The sequence below is a fragment of the Cebidichthys violaceus genome, unplaced genomic scaffold (assembly GCF_023349555.1).
Source record: "Cebidichthys violaceus isolate CVI_PGR_0920_01 unplaced genomic scaffold, fCebVio1.0.p SCAF_2, whole genome shotgun sequence".
NCBI classification, from domain to species: domain Eukaryota; kingdom Metazoa; phylum Chordata; class Actinopteri; order Perciformes; family Stichaeidae; genus Cebidichthys; species Cebidichthys violaceus.
The window spans coordinates 1,583,033-1,598,945 of record NW_027176372.1 but is presented as its reverse complement, the minus strand read 5'-3'; the positions used below and the strand labels follow the sequence as shown (position 1 = coordinate 1,598,945).

The following is a 15,913-nucleotide window of genomic DNA, read 5'->3' as shown; positions in this document are numbered from 1 at the left end:
CAGGGAGCTATAGGGGTCTACACACAGGACGGTGGAACGTCACAAGGGCGCTAATATTTTGTACACTCAGAACACACAAATGACCTGCCGAACTAAATATGCAGAAATTACTCACATCCATTCTGCAAAACTAAGATGTGTCAGTATTTAACATGCAACAAGGCTCAAGTGTCACATTTTATTGCCATAAATCATGTTGAAAAAGAAACACAAAGTGAAACTCAGGGGTCAGTAATTCCGGTCGTGTTCACATAAATCAGTGTCCCTTCGAATCATTTTTGGAAAGATTTTTGCTTGTTGTATTATTCATAAACGTTAATGAATATGGAGGGTTGCCCCAGTTCTCTAATGTCATACAAACATATTCATGTCCAGACTAACGTGAGCGCCTTTTAACACAGAAACCTCTGACATGTGTCTTTATGGGGGGGGCTTCCATTCAGGGAGAGGTCACTAAATATTATGTATTAGCATCAGCACCAGCATCATCATCATCATCATCATCATCATCATCATGAAATCATATCTAGCAGCAGACTTGTGGGAGCGAAGCACATTACCTTGACCACCAAAACAAGCACTCGGGACACTGTGTGGATACCAAGGAATGTAGCCGACCAGCACCGCCAGAGATCCGCATGTATCTCAATGACAATGTGGGTTTCTATATATATAGCGTGGCGGGGGCTCGAAGTGCAGGGACGGGGTCTTTATAAGGTGGGGTTTCGGGGTCTAACACCTGAGGTAGCCTGATTCTATATTTAACAAGTGGAGCAATGCGTAGAATTACCTTTGTTGAACACTGCAAAGGGCAAATGAAAGAGATCGACAGATTGAGAACAACCAAAATGATTAAACACAAAGCAACAGGGTATTAATAGTCTCTCTCTCTATATATATATATATATATATATATTAACGTTTCTTCTTTTTACAATGAATCAAGTGAATACAAACCTGTCTCGGCAACAACCTTGACTAAACCCTTAAAGGAGGCGTTTAGAGAAGGTAGTGAAATGCAGAAACAACACTTTATCAGGCCGTTTGACATTGTTTGGCTACATTCCTGTCTTTATCCGACTGAGTCTTGGTGGCAACTCCTACCTTTGAAATTCGGTCGGATTCTGGCGTCGTAACCCGAGACCTTGCCCATGAGTTTGTCCAGGAACTCGGAGGGCGGCATCGGGGAGGCGGCTTTCCTCGCCGCAGCTTCTTTCGACGCTGCCAGGCTGGAAAGACAGAAGGGTGGCATCGCGTTAGAGGTTGTAATGAGATGAACGCGAGGATGGATGGTGGACACGACAACATTCTTCGTATGAGTTGATAGAAGCGGTTTATCCTCTACGGCGGTAGCCTGGCACCCCAGAGAGACAGAAGGTGTAAGGTCACAGTAGACGATGGACTGAGCGAACAAAGCGTCCTCTCTGGACACATTAAGACAACTCTGATTCACTTTAAGTAGACCACGAGATGTGCAGCTGGACTCCAGGACAACCAGCAAACCACAGCCTGATGCTAAGCTACTGGGCGTCACTAAGAAGTCTCTCTCAACAGAGCTCGTTTGATGGAACTACCGTGGTCCGTTCCTCTACACTTAAAGCGTTTCTCTAACGCCCTCAATTCACATTTCAATATGTTTATTTGACCAATCACGTCGTGCGATACGTACATGTTCACGTAGGCCTCGGTGTTCAGCAACACGAAGCCTCCGTAACTTTATTACTCCTCTCAACCAGCTCCAGAGCCACTCCTTCTGTTCTTACCTTTCACAATAAAAGCCCTACAGACACAAACACTACGCAACTGTTTACCAGAGGGAACTGAAAATCACAAGAAAAGAAAACTAAATAACACATCTTACGGTAGCTTTAGGCTAAACATCAGTTTACCTCAGACTGACTGACAGGTGTCGCTCTGGGTCAACAGGATCCAGGTCTTACCTCAACATGATACATTCACTTTGATGGTTACATGAACTGGAACCAAAGAAATGAATAAAGTACCACTGTCGATGGCTCAAGCATCCGGGCAAAGCAAATGAGCAAATCCACCCTACATATGAGACAAACTAGTGCCACTCTTCTACTATAATTAGCATGTATGCTAATATACAGTAGGCGATAGGCTCCTCCCTCTGTTTACAGACCAGGACGCCTTTCTGTCGTTTTTTTTTTTTCTGGTGTTTGACGTCACAAACGGCATCGCTTATTTCATTTAATTCAAAAGTGAATAATTAAAGTGAACTTTTACAGTCCTGTAATGCATTAGTGGTTATTACACACGCGTCCTTCCTTGAAGCACCTATTTCAACTAATGCTCTAATCCATTTAACCAGCTCCGTCTCCGCTGAGAGCCGCATTGATTTTACAATCAGGCCGGTGGTATCTGCACCGTTCACTGCTCTACCTCCTCCACCTCGTCAAGCTCAGGCTCTCTGCATGGTGACGCAGCCCCAGTGTACGGCCTTTAGACCACGGACATACAACCACTCGAGTCAATAACACACACACACACACACACACACACACACACACACACACACACACACACACACACACACTATGCACACAGATGAGGCATCGAGCGAAAAAGAATCCAAACAGCCTGTTTACTTAAATTGTTCCCAATGAGTCACTTTGAAAGAATAGACCACTTAAGAATGGATAGAAGGAAGCTCACTAATTAGCTCCCTGGTTGCAAGAAGAATCCATATTTGTGCTTTATTTGTGACAAACCGATCCTCAAAGTTCAAACAAAACCAAAACCCAAAATAACAAAGTCTTATTCCTGATTTGCAGAAACAAATTCCCCCCAAACAATGGTTTGTTCTAAACCTTCCAAAGAATTGGTCTGATCTTCCAGAAATAATTTGACTGTCCAAAAATGAAAGTTTGCAAAAAAAAAAGACTTTATAGAGAATAGTTCCGGCTCCTTATTTACTAAAATGTCTTTCGAATTATGTACTTAGCAAAGAAATCGTCCTGAATTTCAAAACACATTCTCACTTTCCAAAAATGTTCTGTCTCTCAAAAAATGGGTCCTCATTTTACAAAAAACCCAGATTTTTCAAAAAAAGTCTTGACTTAAACTCAAGGTCTTAAACTTAAATAAAGTACTACACTCTCACAATCTCACGTCCATGCATCATATAATATATAATATATAATATAACACATAGAATGTGATTATGCTGCATTGCTTGTTGATTTTAGCCCAGAACTCCGTGTTTTATGTCTCTTTTTGTTCTCTTGTTCTGACTCATTCACTCATTCAGGTGAAACAGAGTGACTCACTTATTCATGTTGCTTTCAGTCCCTGCATCGCGTTAAAGAGGCGAGTCCGGCCATTTGAAATGAGATATTCTGCTGCTGGAGTTGGATGGAAAGTGAACTGACAGTGACTCCCTCCTGAGCGAGGACCCAGCTGACCCGTGGCCTGACAGGGGAACTGCATTAGCGGCCACTTGTAGTGCGCTCTGTGTTTGATTGCATCGTTTCTCAGTGCGCCTGGAGAAAGAGCACGGACCGCAGTGTGATCTGGGCTATAAATAAGCTGCCGTGCTGACCCATTTCATTTCACTTCAGCCTCACAATGAGCATGTTCACCAGCAAAGACGCAGCAAGAACTTTCTAGTCTTTTCACAGCTTCAGTCTCTTTTTAGTCTTTCAGAACTCATTATAGAATTACTCGGCCCAGTCGCCAGGAAAGATTTTTGACATTGTAGGTTTCTGCAAACGGATACGTTAGACGGGGAACGCTGTTTGTCTTTGAGTCAGAGCGGCCGACGTAGCACAACAAGAAAGTGACGTAGCGCATCGAGCTGCCCTTATTGAGAGTTATGTGGATAAAATAACGAGCCAGGAAGTCCTGTAAGAGCGGGTTGGGTCGGCGTGGCGGACGGGTCAAACAAACACAGGACTTTCACCCAGGACACCGCTGTCTGTGTGACGCGTGAAACCAAAAGTAAACGCTCGTTACGTTGTTGCAATCGTTACATTATGTGATGTTTTTTTAACATTTAGTTGCCTGAACTAGTCGCTTCCTGTTATCGTCAACATTAAACCTGATGCAACGACTCATTTTAAAAAGAAGAACATATATATTTTGTGTGATTAAACATCTTATCTGAGTCAGTTGCTGCAGGATGTTTCTTTAAACTCGGCTCAAGCCACGAGTTGATGTCTAATTTCCAACTATATCAAAATATGTCAGGCTGGATTTTGTGAAATATGAAATATTCTAGATGTCTTGTGCATCATTTATACAGTTTTATGCGATGGTGCAGCCAAAGTCAGTATGAATATTTCACTAAATTTAAATTTAAAATCTTAGCTTTAGCAGCCGGGGATTTGATAGCAGCATTCAAAAAAAAAAGAAAGGATCTGCGTAAAGTTAAAGTTACCTGAGGAGAAATGTAGTTTAAATGTGTCGCTTGCTTAAATTAGCTCCTCATTCACTTAGCTGATCACAATCCTCTTTGAACATTTGAACCAAAACACGACTCAATAAAACGTATCAATACGTATGAAACATGGATTTGAAGCCTAACAGAATTTCTTTTTCCGACATGAATCTTTTACTTTGGTTCCGCCCGACACAAACTTTCACAGAGCGAGGAGGAAGCTACGGCCTGTTTATGAGGAATAATTCATCTCGGCTGCTGGAACATTTTCACTTTGCAGCACTCAGACGTCCAGCGAAGCAGCAGTCAAGTCTCTTCCTCCTTCAGCTCCACGTATCAATGATTGAAAACAGACAAAATGATTTCCCTGACAAAGTTCAACTCAGGCTGCAGAGTGGAACGACGGCAACTGGATGTGACTTTTCTTTTAGCGGAAGTTTTTAGAAGTTCAGGAAGTCCATTGAGAGACCAAAACATCTGGCCTTTATTGGCCCCCTAGTTAGAAACACGTTCCATAATGTGATGCTGTAAGAGCAAAAGTGAGGATTACTCAGTGCGGGGAGGGGAGCATCGCCGCATTAATCTCTCATAAATTAAAATGACCGATGATCCGGTCGATCGCGCTTAAATTCTCGAGCTAAATGTAAAACCGCTAACCGTGACTTTCAATATGCTAAATTGTGACGCGCGGCATGATAAATGGCGCCATTAGCAATTCATAAACACGTAATGCAGTCAACGCAGTCGCTTTATCAGGAAAGTGCTGATAGGAATCACGGTCCGCCGGGTGAAGACGGGAATCACGGAGCGGCCGTGATCGGGGAACAGAGCGACGCGAGCACGAATCCCTGGTGAGCGCTCGTCTCGTGATGTATTCATGTGTGCAAGACGCCAAATTAAAAAGCACACGCACATTAATCAACTACACACAAACGATATCGCATTCTTCTCCTTGTGCTGCAAAGCCTTCCACACACACACACATGAACAGTTGTATAAATACACACACACACACACACACACACACCGACCTTCCAAGAGCTTGCCCTCATCAGTGAGAAACATCGGAAAACAAATCATGCAGGGCACCGAGGAACCCGCGGGTAAAAGAGGATGGTGGGTGTGTGTGTGTGTGTGTGTGTGTGTGTGTGTGTGTGTGTGTGTGAGTGAGGGGGAAGAAGAGGAAGAGGAGGAGGAGGAGAGGAAGAAGGAGAGCAATAAATGAATTTTGGCTGCTGTCTCCGTGCACGCTGTTACCAGCCGCTCGGGTCACCCTGCCTGTCAGGTCACTGGCCAAGCTGCCTGCAGAGTCACATGACCTACTCCACACACACACACACACACACACACACACACACACACACACACACACACAGACCGGAGGTGGCTACCAATGACGGACCCAGCCATGCGGCCTCCGTCTGCGGCGTTTGCACAGCGACGACGGCGGCGGCGCTGACGATGTTGTAAACGGCCATAAATCATCACGCTGATAACGACATTATAATGATCATAACTGAGGATATTGATGACGGCGCTGAAAGCAAGATGACATGATATAAATAACATAAATAACACTTTGAGAGCGATAATGACGATGTGGAGGAAAGCTAACGAGCTGTGAGAACCTCGATGAAACATAAGATACAGTCATCTAACCTGATTAACACGTTCAAACGTAATGTTAGTGAAAGCTGCACTAATCAATGTTCTACAATATGCTGACGATGAATCAAATGCTTACAAAAAGAATTAACTCCGCCTCCGAGTACTCGTTGGTCGCTCTACCTCAAAATCTTTAACGACTAACGACATTTGTACTGTTGGTACAATTCTCCATATACAGTATGAATATACATGTATACGTGAACATGAATGTATTAATAGCTCACACAACTTGTTTACAATGAATTAGTCATTTAAGTACATTGTTTACTTCAGTATTTCTCAAACTGTGGGGCGCGCCCCTCTAGTGGGGTGCAGTGGTATTACAGGTGGGGCGCAGGGGGGATTGGAGAATTTTATTATTTCAACAACTTTATTGAGAACTTCACATATTACAAAAGTACACTGACAAACTAAGTCATTAATAAATAATTTCAGAACCACTGGGTTACTTGCAGGTTCTGAACCTAAACATTTTCAACGTGCAATTGCAATTTCTTCCTCAGAAAAACCATCAAACAGCAATATTCATACGTATTGTTGCTGTAAGTGAATAAACGGTGTCTCCGACTGCGTCTCTGACCGTCTCTGCAGTAGAACGATGACGGCGATGCTGTTGTGATTATAAATCATAACGCACGTATTTAAATTATTACCGTCGTGACGATGATGATGATCGCGCTGAAACACTGATCGTAGATCATAAATCAGATGGTGGTTGTGGTTTTGCTGGTTGCATGTTGAATTGTTAACTTTTGTTAGCTTGTAGCATGCTAAACGACTATTTCTTCTTCTTTTATATATATGTTTTGTTCTGGTTTGCGGCTCTTATGGTTATAAAGTTGCACAGTTGACTTTCTTTGTTCAGTCTTAAAACACATGCAGAGATCTCAACGCATTTTTAGTTTTGTGTGTTGTCTATATTCAGTAATCAACCGGTTCTCATCCAGCGCTCTTTGCTCGTTCGACCGTTGTTCATTCAGCTTAATGTAGATGTATTTGTAACGTAACGTCCGTGCTCAAGTAACGCCACTTTAATAGTTATTTGAACCCAAACCACGATATCTTCCTCAAGCTAACTGAGTTGTTTCCTGTGTATACGTTGAAAAGACTGTAAGATTTGTATGAGTATATATTGAGTAAAGATACCAATAGTGCAAATCAATGGATCTATATATATATATATATATAATATATATATATATATATATATATATTATATATATTTAGAGAAAAACATGTGTTTATTCTTTGTTTTATTAGCTAGGTCGCGGGGGGGACAAACACCTTTTGAGGGACTAAAGTGACAGACAGTGACAGTGCTGTAAGAGGGCTTTCTGACTCAGTCTGTTGACTCATGATTCAGTCCGAGTCCACCGGAAAATGGATGAATCCGGAACACATCAACGCGTTGATAGAGGCACGCTTCAGGCCACTCGGGACCAGCATACATCAAGGTTTGGTAGCACACGCGGCATTTCAAAGTCGGAAGTTTTGACCTTTTAGTTGTTGAACTCCCCATTTGGGAAGGGCACTTTCAAATGCCAGTGCACGGAGCCAACATTTGTCACACCTCAACGTTTCATCAGAGTCAAGTCAGAGGTGTCGGGGACGTTTAGGACATTTTAAAGTTGTAGAACTGAAACAGAGTTCTGTCTGAGGTATCAGAGATGCTGTAGAAGAATCGTGTGGGACAGAAGTTCAGGAGAAGACTAACTAAAGACGTGACGTGTTTTTAAGGACAGTTGCACAGAGCCGAGGGGTGAGTGTCTCTGCCCGTCTCCGCCTCCGTCTTTGTCTCTCTCGGACATCACGATGACAAGCTGAGCAGCAACGCTGCACTCATTCACACGACCGCAGATATGTGCTCTGGTATCAGGATGGGATGTCGTTTGAAATATCCCATCCATTTTTGGAGACTCCTGCGTGTCATCAGCAGACTGATTTTAATATTGGGAGGAATTACTGTCTTTACATCCCACTAGGTGAGCACAGTTTACTTATTGTAGTGGGGCGGGAGGACTTCTTGATGCCATACTATCTGAACGCAGCGTTGTTCGGTTGCTGCTGCTTACATCCCTCCTGGTGCAGAAAGTGCATGACATGAATGCACTACTGCTTTTGTTCTGTCGTGTTTTTTCTTCTTCTAGTGTAGCGAATGGACTGCAGCGTTTTGTTGTGCAACTCTGTGTTGCATAATGACAATAAATGAATCCTTAAATGACCCTAAAATGTCTAAAAACGCTTCCTATCAAACTAAATGTCTCTCGCTTTAAACCTCGACGTCTCGACACCTCTTCAACGCGCAAAGGAACAAAATCATGCTTTCTTTTTTTTTTGGTAAACTAACTGAATCTTCTTGTTATTGGTTGCTTTCATAAATGCAGGAGACTGGTAACAGAAACTGAAGTGAAATCACTGATTACAGGATTACGGGGCCAATCTGGGCCAGCGGGCTCCACTTTGGGCAGAATCTCAGTTCCATCTTCACTCAGCAGCACTTTGAAGAAGACTTGTGTTGAAGTCTTTTCACTGGAGGCAGATGTGCTGATTTCATTTCATAATATTACACCGATAGTGGGAAAACATTGCAACATATTTTAGTTTTGAAAGAACAAACAGTTCCGCCCTCTGAGGTTTATGAATTATTATTTGTCCGTCTGCTCTGCGACGGAGCAGAAAGCATCGGCTCAGTGACACTTCAGGCTCTCGTTCTCATTCTTTCTGCTGTTTCAGACACGTAATCAAACACTTCGGAGTTCTCAGTCATTCAGTTCATTACGGATTATCAGCCTCTCACTTTGAAAAATGAATATTACTTTCATTTCATAATCATATTTAATTTGCATCCAAAGAGAGGAGGGAAACGTTAAGGAGCTTCTGAAGCAAATCACAAACAGCACACCTACTGCTCTACCTGTTGCTCATGCTTTTATCTAAATCACTTTCATTAAAATCATTTAGAGCATCATTGGTGTCAACTGTGAAGACGATCTGCGATTACTGAGACCACTGGTGAAGACCGATTGTGTGTTTAGACGTTCCTCACCGACCGAGGTCACGCGTGGGACTGACGAGCGAGTGAAGTGGATCGACGATACCGGCAGCTGTCAATAGGTTATCAGAGCCGAACACACCTCAGGTGTCCCCGGAGGATCGGTGAGGACAGCCTGGAGGAGCGCCCCATCTCGCCGATCAATGACGAGACATCCGGAGTTTGAGGCCAATCGGCGCCTCATCCAATTATCTTTCTCTTTGACAGCAAATTAGGTGGATCAGAGATTATCTCGGCACCAATAATTCCTGCCACGACGTGACAAATCTGAGCTTAATCCTCTTTATGACGGCAAGTGAAGGGGATCAAAAACGCACACAAAAAAAACAACACAATTTCTGTTGTTTGGGCACAGAGCTCGCCGCCGAGATGACACAATGGAGCATAAGACCCATGTGAAATTAGCGCTGAACAAACACTCCGCTGGGCTGATGACGGCGCAATCAGGTTAGTCACAGACTGGGATTACACAAAGATAATTTCCCCCAGACGCGTAGCATGGGACGACAGTTGGGGGGGGGGGGGGGGGGGGGGGGGGGGTTGGACTCGTAGCCCCTCAACCTCTGGGTGCTAGAGGACCAGGGGCTCGCTGTGCATTCACCCTCTTGTTTTGTTTTAGGTCAACAATGAAGTTTCTAACTGACTTAAACTACCCAGCTTCAGATTCTCAGCAAACTGAACAAACTTCAGTTTTTGTCAAGAAGAAACAAAACAGGAGGTTGGTAGTTTGAAAAAGTTAGAGCAAAGAGATGTTTCTGAGCTATTCAATTTGGGAGAAATCCAGACATCTCAAAGGGGTAGGGCAGTAATTTAGAACAGCGCTTCACTTCAGCTGGGGGGGTGTGGTTAACATCAGAGTAGTGAAGATATCCAAACGTTTAGCCTACATCCACCTTCATACGGAATGGTTTTAAAACGTTTACAGTGAGAGTTGTAACCCCTATGACGAGCACTGTTGTAGTTTGAAGACTCGGTTGCGTTTGAACCACAGACTGTAAGTAAGAAGGTGACGTAGTCATCGTGACGTAGTCATCGTGACTCACCCATTGGTTTGCTGCAACATAAGCAGTTTTTATTCTAGTACTTGGGTTGTTACAGTCTCAAACACGCTTTTCAATTTGTTTCTTATTCACAGTGTAAACACACACACACACACACACACACACACACACACACACACACACACACTCTTTAACGGACTGGAATGGGGCCACTGTGGAGGCACACAACCGCCGCCACAATCAAAAGCCGTCCGAGGCCTTTCCATCTGCTTTCGTTGATAATCTTCCCCCTGAGCGTCCTGTTCTCTCCGCTTTCTGCGATCAAAGTTGGGATTTGCTTTAATTATTTCAGATCAATGCTGGCTGCGGCTACTTCGGAGACCCGTGGCCAATGCTGAGGAAGCGAAGAAGAAAAACAGCTGAGTCGTCCTGTGCCAGTGTCTAATATGCACACAGCCAGGAGAGGGGAAAAAAGCGAGAGCAGGGTGTGGGCTAATGCAAGGCTCCAATCATTAGCCCTAAGTGTTCCCCATTATGTTCCTAGAGCCTCTGAAGACCTGGATCCTTAATTGATCTCATCCTGGCATTTAGCAACACTCAGGAAAGCAAAGGGCTGCTCGCTTCCCTGGCACTAACAGATAGGCCGCCCGGCAAACACTCGCTCATCACTACAAATGAAGGCCTGATCCTCGGATGGCTGAGCTGCGTCACACACTCCACTGCTCCGACATCACCAGAAACCACAGCGGAAAAAAAGGTCACACTTTCACATTCACAGAGCCAAAAGTCAAACTCCCTCGCTCTGATTTCTGTACAGGAGTTTGGGTCCATTCAGGAGTGGTTTTTGCTGAATATGTGTGGAGCAGATCATCAGGTAAACACTCACTTGGGCTTCATGTTGGCGTCGGCCTGTGTTTTCTGCACCTGCTGGCTCTGTTGTGCTAACAGTTCCAATCAGAGACCGTATAGAAGAAGTGGACATAGTCACCTATTAGCCTCGAGTTCAGCAATTTAGCCGTCACAATCTTGCCTTTTTTTTGCAACCGATGAACGGAAGTGACCATATTTAGAATGCAGAGGAGTGGCGTAGAGGCCTGTCTATCTCCGTGTAGCCCCGCCCCTAAATCATCCCCTCTTTATGGTCTGTTTGACTCTAAATGGAGCATAATGTACTAAATGAACATCATGCTGTATTGAAGAAGACTGTAAACTAGAGATTGAGACCATAAACTCATGTTTACAATGTTTACTGAGGGAATAAATCAAGAGAGAAGTAGAGTCATTTTAGACTAGACTTCTATACAACCAGAGGAGTCGCCCCCTGGTGGACACTAGAGAGAATGCAGCCTTAACACATGAAGCACTCTGCAGAACGGAGGTTGGCGCCTGGTTCCAACATGCCTAAAATCTGCCTTCTCACCCATAATGCACTGGGGAAATATCACAAGAATCAAAGCGCAAAATTCATTGGTGCCTTTTTTCCATTTAAATTCATCATAAAAATCAACAATGAAACTGAATTGAAATGCACCAACAAGTGAACCTCCGAGGCCACTATTGACCCTCTGCTGCTGTGTACATTTATAGTATAATAGTACCTGGCTGTGTGGTAGTACACATATACAACACATTGCTCCTCAAGACACAGAAACAATAAAGCCAACATGATCTCATGGGAAGGGGCATAAATACATATGCCACTTTAAAGGACATCTCTTATGTCATGTATTTAAATCTGTCGTGTGTCATTAAACACCGCTCTCATGCGGGTTTAAACATGTGGACATGTTGAAACAAGGAAAGGATTGAAGTTTGGGTTAAATTACTGAAATGTGTAAAGTAAATCATCACGTCATATACAAACTTTAAGTAGTTAACGTAAATAAGTCAGCGATTGATTCTGGTTTCTCAGGGGACACGAGCAGCTGTCTCCCGGGTGAAGGTCCTGCGTCTGTTTTGATATGATATATATGATATCTCGTGTGATATTAAAGCTTCTGGAAATGAAAAAGCTTTGAAGGCAAGTCGGAAGTCTATATTTAAAATACAAATGTGCACAGTTTCAGTCCCAGAGGGCTGCGGCTCGCTCCCAGAGGATTCCTCAGAAATCATTGGTCGTTCCCTCCTCTGTGCCAGTAAACTAAATATCAAAACCTACACAGAGCGTACGGTAAACACAGAGGTGGCTACCGTAAACTACACGACGATTATAAGAGAGCAGTGTTATTTTGAGTTTTAGCAGTTTGGTTACATCTTGCATAATATCCCAGCTATTAGTTAGTAGTTGGTTGTCTGTTAAAAAACTCAAATCAGAGAACTTGAAAACTCTTCCCTCTCAGCTTCCAAGCAACAACACAACTGTATTTACACATCTGTCTTCTGTTGCTGTCCGACTCCACTTTAATTACAGAAATGTACCGTAGCGCCAAACATTTCCAGGAATTCGTCTTCTGTCCAACTGAGTTACAGCGCTGAGGGGGCATTGATAATATACTCTTGTTATTTATGGTGCAAATCTGTCTCTGTCTGCTAATCAATAATGTATTATCATACATCAAGTTTTGGAAATGAACCTGCCCAGAAGTTAATTATTGCAGAGATGGTAGCGAACTCCACCGGAGCAGTCGATGGTTTTTCATTAGGGGACTTTTGAGATTGATCTCAGAAAAAAAATTATTTATAAATATAAATATATATATATATATATGTGTGTGTGTGTGTTATGATTTGTTATGATGGGAGATGTGGGTGATAAATATGGTCTGGGCACCTGCAGAACAAATGAAACAGCCTGAGGGCAGGTTCATAAATATCACAGTGGCTTTAATTTGGCCAAACCAGGAGTATATGCTAACCGACACCGGGTGATTTCTGAGAGGGGCAGCTGGCAGGGGAGCGTGCTGAGCTCTCCACCTTTCTGTAGAGTCCTTGAGCAACACTATAAATCCCAGCCAGCTCCACCGGCTCTGCAGCTCAACCCGATCTCTGAACTCTAACCCACGACTTTCATTTCCTGCCGTGTTCCTCCCTCTGGGGGATCAGTGAAGTTTGAATTATTGGCGAGACTCCTTTTATCATCTTGTTATCCTCAATCTGCGATGCTGGATGCATTCTAAAATGTATTATCAGGTTATTGTTTTGTTTGACCAAACATTCATTATTTTGTACGTTTCACCAGAAATCCATGCAACCACAATAAATAGCAGCAGTGAATTCAGCTACATACTATCACACGTATGACTCAACATGTTGAATGTCTCGGGCTGCATTGCATTCTGGTCTTTTAGGGCCTGCTGACTTTACTCAAATAGTTTTGGCCACATTCGGGAAAAGAAAGAGCAAAGAAATGAAAACATCACTAGTGGTCATTGATTAAACCACATCATTATGATATAAACATATTGAGTCGTATATTGTTCAAAATGACGTATTGTATATATGACCTGAAGCGTTTTGCCATGTGTCCTATTCAAAGTCACTACTGGGACACAGACTTGAATATGTTTCTCTGAGTCAGCAGATTGTATTTATCCAACCTAGTCCCCAGGAACATGTTGGCTTTTTACGTTCACAACCACCGGATAGAGAATACTGACGTTTCTGAACCAAAAATACTTTTCATGAATATGAATACGTCTCATATCAGCCCAGTATCACGCTTTCAGAAACACACAATGCAACGTGGTTTACGTTAACGAGATTGGTTCGGATTGGTTGGGTTTAAGCAACGAAACTACTTGGTTACGTTTGAAAAAACTGGTTTGGTTTGTGTTAAAAAATATGAATGCAACAACGTAACATAACTTAACATAACAGCGTAACATAACAGTGCAACATAACAACGTAACATAACAATGTAACGTAACAATGTAACAATGTAACGTAACTTTACATAACAGCATAACATAACAACGTAACATAAGTTAACGTAACAGCGTAACATAACAGTGCAACATAACAACGTAACGTAACAACGTAACAATGTAACGTAACTTTACATAACAGCATAACATAACAACGTAACATAAGTTAACGTAACAGCGTAGCGTAACAGCGTAGCGTAGCAACGGAACGGAACAACGTAATGTAACATAACAACGTAACAAAACAATGTAACGTAACAACGCAACATAACAACGTAACAAAACAATGTAACAACAATGTAACGTAATAGCGTAACATAACAATGTAACGCAATAGCATAACATAACAATGTAACGTAACAACACAACATAACAACGTAACACAACAACGTAATGTAATAGTGTGACAACGTAACGCAACAACGTAACGCAACAACGTAACGCAACAACGTAATGTAACAACGCAATGTAACAACGGAACGTAACATATCAACGTAACATATCAACGTAAGATATCAACGGAACATAACAACGGAACATATCAACAGAACGTAATAACGGAACGAAACTACCGTAAAGAAACAACCGGCCTTTGGCCCCAATCACACCGAGATGCATGTCGTGACGCATGTCGGAAAATAAACAGCTAAATATGTATTTATTTTAGCACTAGTCTGAAAGAAGACATTATGTGGAAGCTAAGTAGACTAAAATGTCAAAACTGATCAGTGCATGAAGAAATGTTGCTTGTTGTGTCTCGCCTTAAATAAAATATAAACATGAAGATTTAATTGTTTTTGAGATGCTCTAAATAAATATAACAATCAAGTTCTTCAGTTATGTGACTCAAGTGTGACTCGACTCATGATAACTCTGATGTGATATTATTAAAGCAGCAACAGTGCTTTATCTCACTCTGTGGAAAAAGCACCAGAAAAACAAGTTTTCCCTTATTCCCTCACTTTAACTTTGCCTTTGCGACTCTTTTATTTCCGTTACGCTCTGACTTGTAGGTGGAACTTACAGTCTGTTTGTAGCAAACCAGAGGCAAATCCCGCAACTGTAAATACTGATGACAAGTCACAACGCTTATCCAGCTAATGAACGCCACCGCTGCAAATGTTACACCGCAGCGAACTATCACTCAAGGTAACGTGACATTCCAGTAAGTCATTCTGTCACTGCCCCGTTTTGGTGGGACCGTCTATAACGTGAAGGCTAACCTTTCATTTAATGAACAAACCGTCGGGACCTTCAGTCTTTTGTAAGTCACTCTGTTCTTCTGTCCCGGTTTAAATCCTGCCAGTTCAGGATAAAGACTTTTATTTAATATCAACAGCGTCTGACATCCAGGGCTTCTTTACTTGAAATCATTTTGCAGAGACGGCGGATGACCTTCTCTAAATCGTCGAATTTCAACATCAATTTATTTCATGAGCTGGTAGAGTCGGATTTAATTTACCCTGCGACGTGATGAAGGTGTGTGTGTGTGTGTGTGTGTGTGTGGAGAACCCCACATGCAGCTGCGTTTTCAAGGCCAGCTCAAGGTTGCCTTCCAGCAGCAGCAGTAATATTCACCCTGCTAATAGAAACCACAGATTACATCGCCCCTATACGTCGTGCATACGTCTTCCCCTCCAACAGATACTTGACGGTGCTGCACGTACAAATGTTCCCCCATATGTTTGGATTACGTGTTTATATGGACTGGCTCGCCGTTTCCACTTGAGAGAATAAAGGAGTTTTATTGAATATAGAAATCCATAGAGGAAAAGGTCACACGTTATTGTCCGGGTGGAGACGAATAGTTTCCATACTGAGGGTCTGTTGCATGCTTGTGTGCATCGTAACGATCCGTGCGAGCGCCCAGAAACGAGAGAGGCGATCAATCTGCGTTATCACGGCGAGGCGGATGTGAAACGAGCAA

The 15,913-nt window shown here is 42.8% G+C and overlaps 1 protein-coding gene across 1 annotated transcript in view; it reads right to left on the bottom strand.

Annotated features, from left to right (window-relative positions):
• glra1 (glycine receptor, alpha 1) overlaps positions 1-15,913 on the bottom strand; it is an 83,583-nt gene that overhangs the window by 61,145 nt on the left and 6,525 nt on the right. Inside the window, 2 exon segments of the mRNA XM_068714067.1 lie at positions 791-802; positions 1,105-1,229. Coding sequence (XP_068570168.1) covers positions 791-802; positions 1,105-1,229 — 137 coding nt within the window.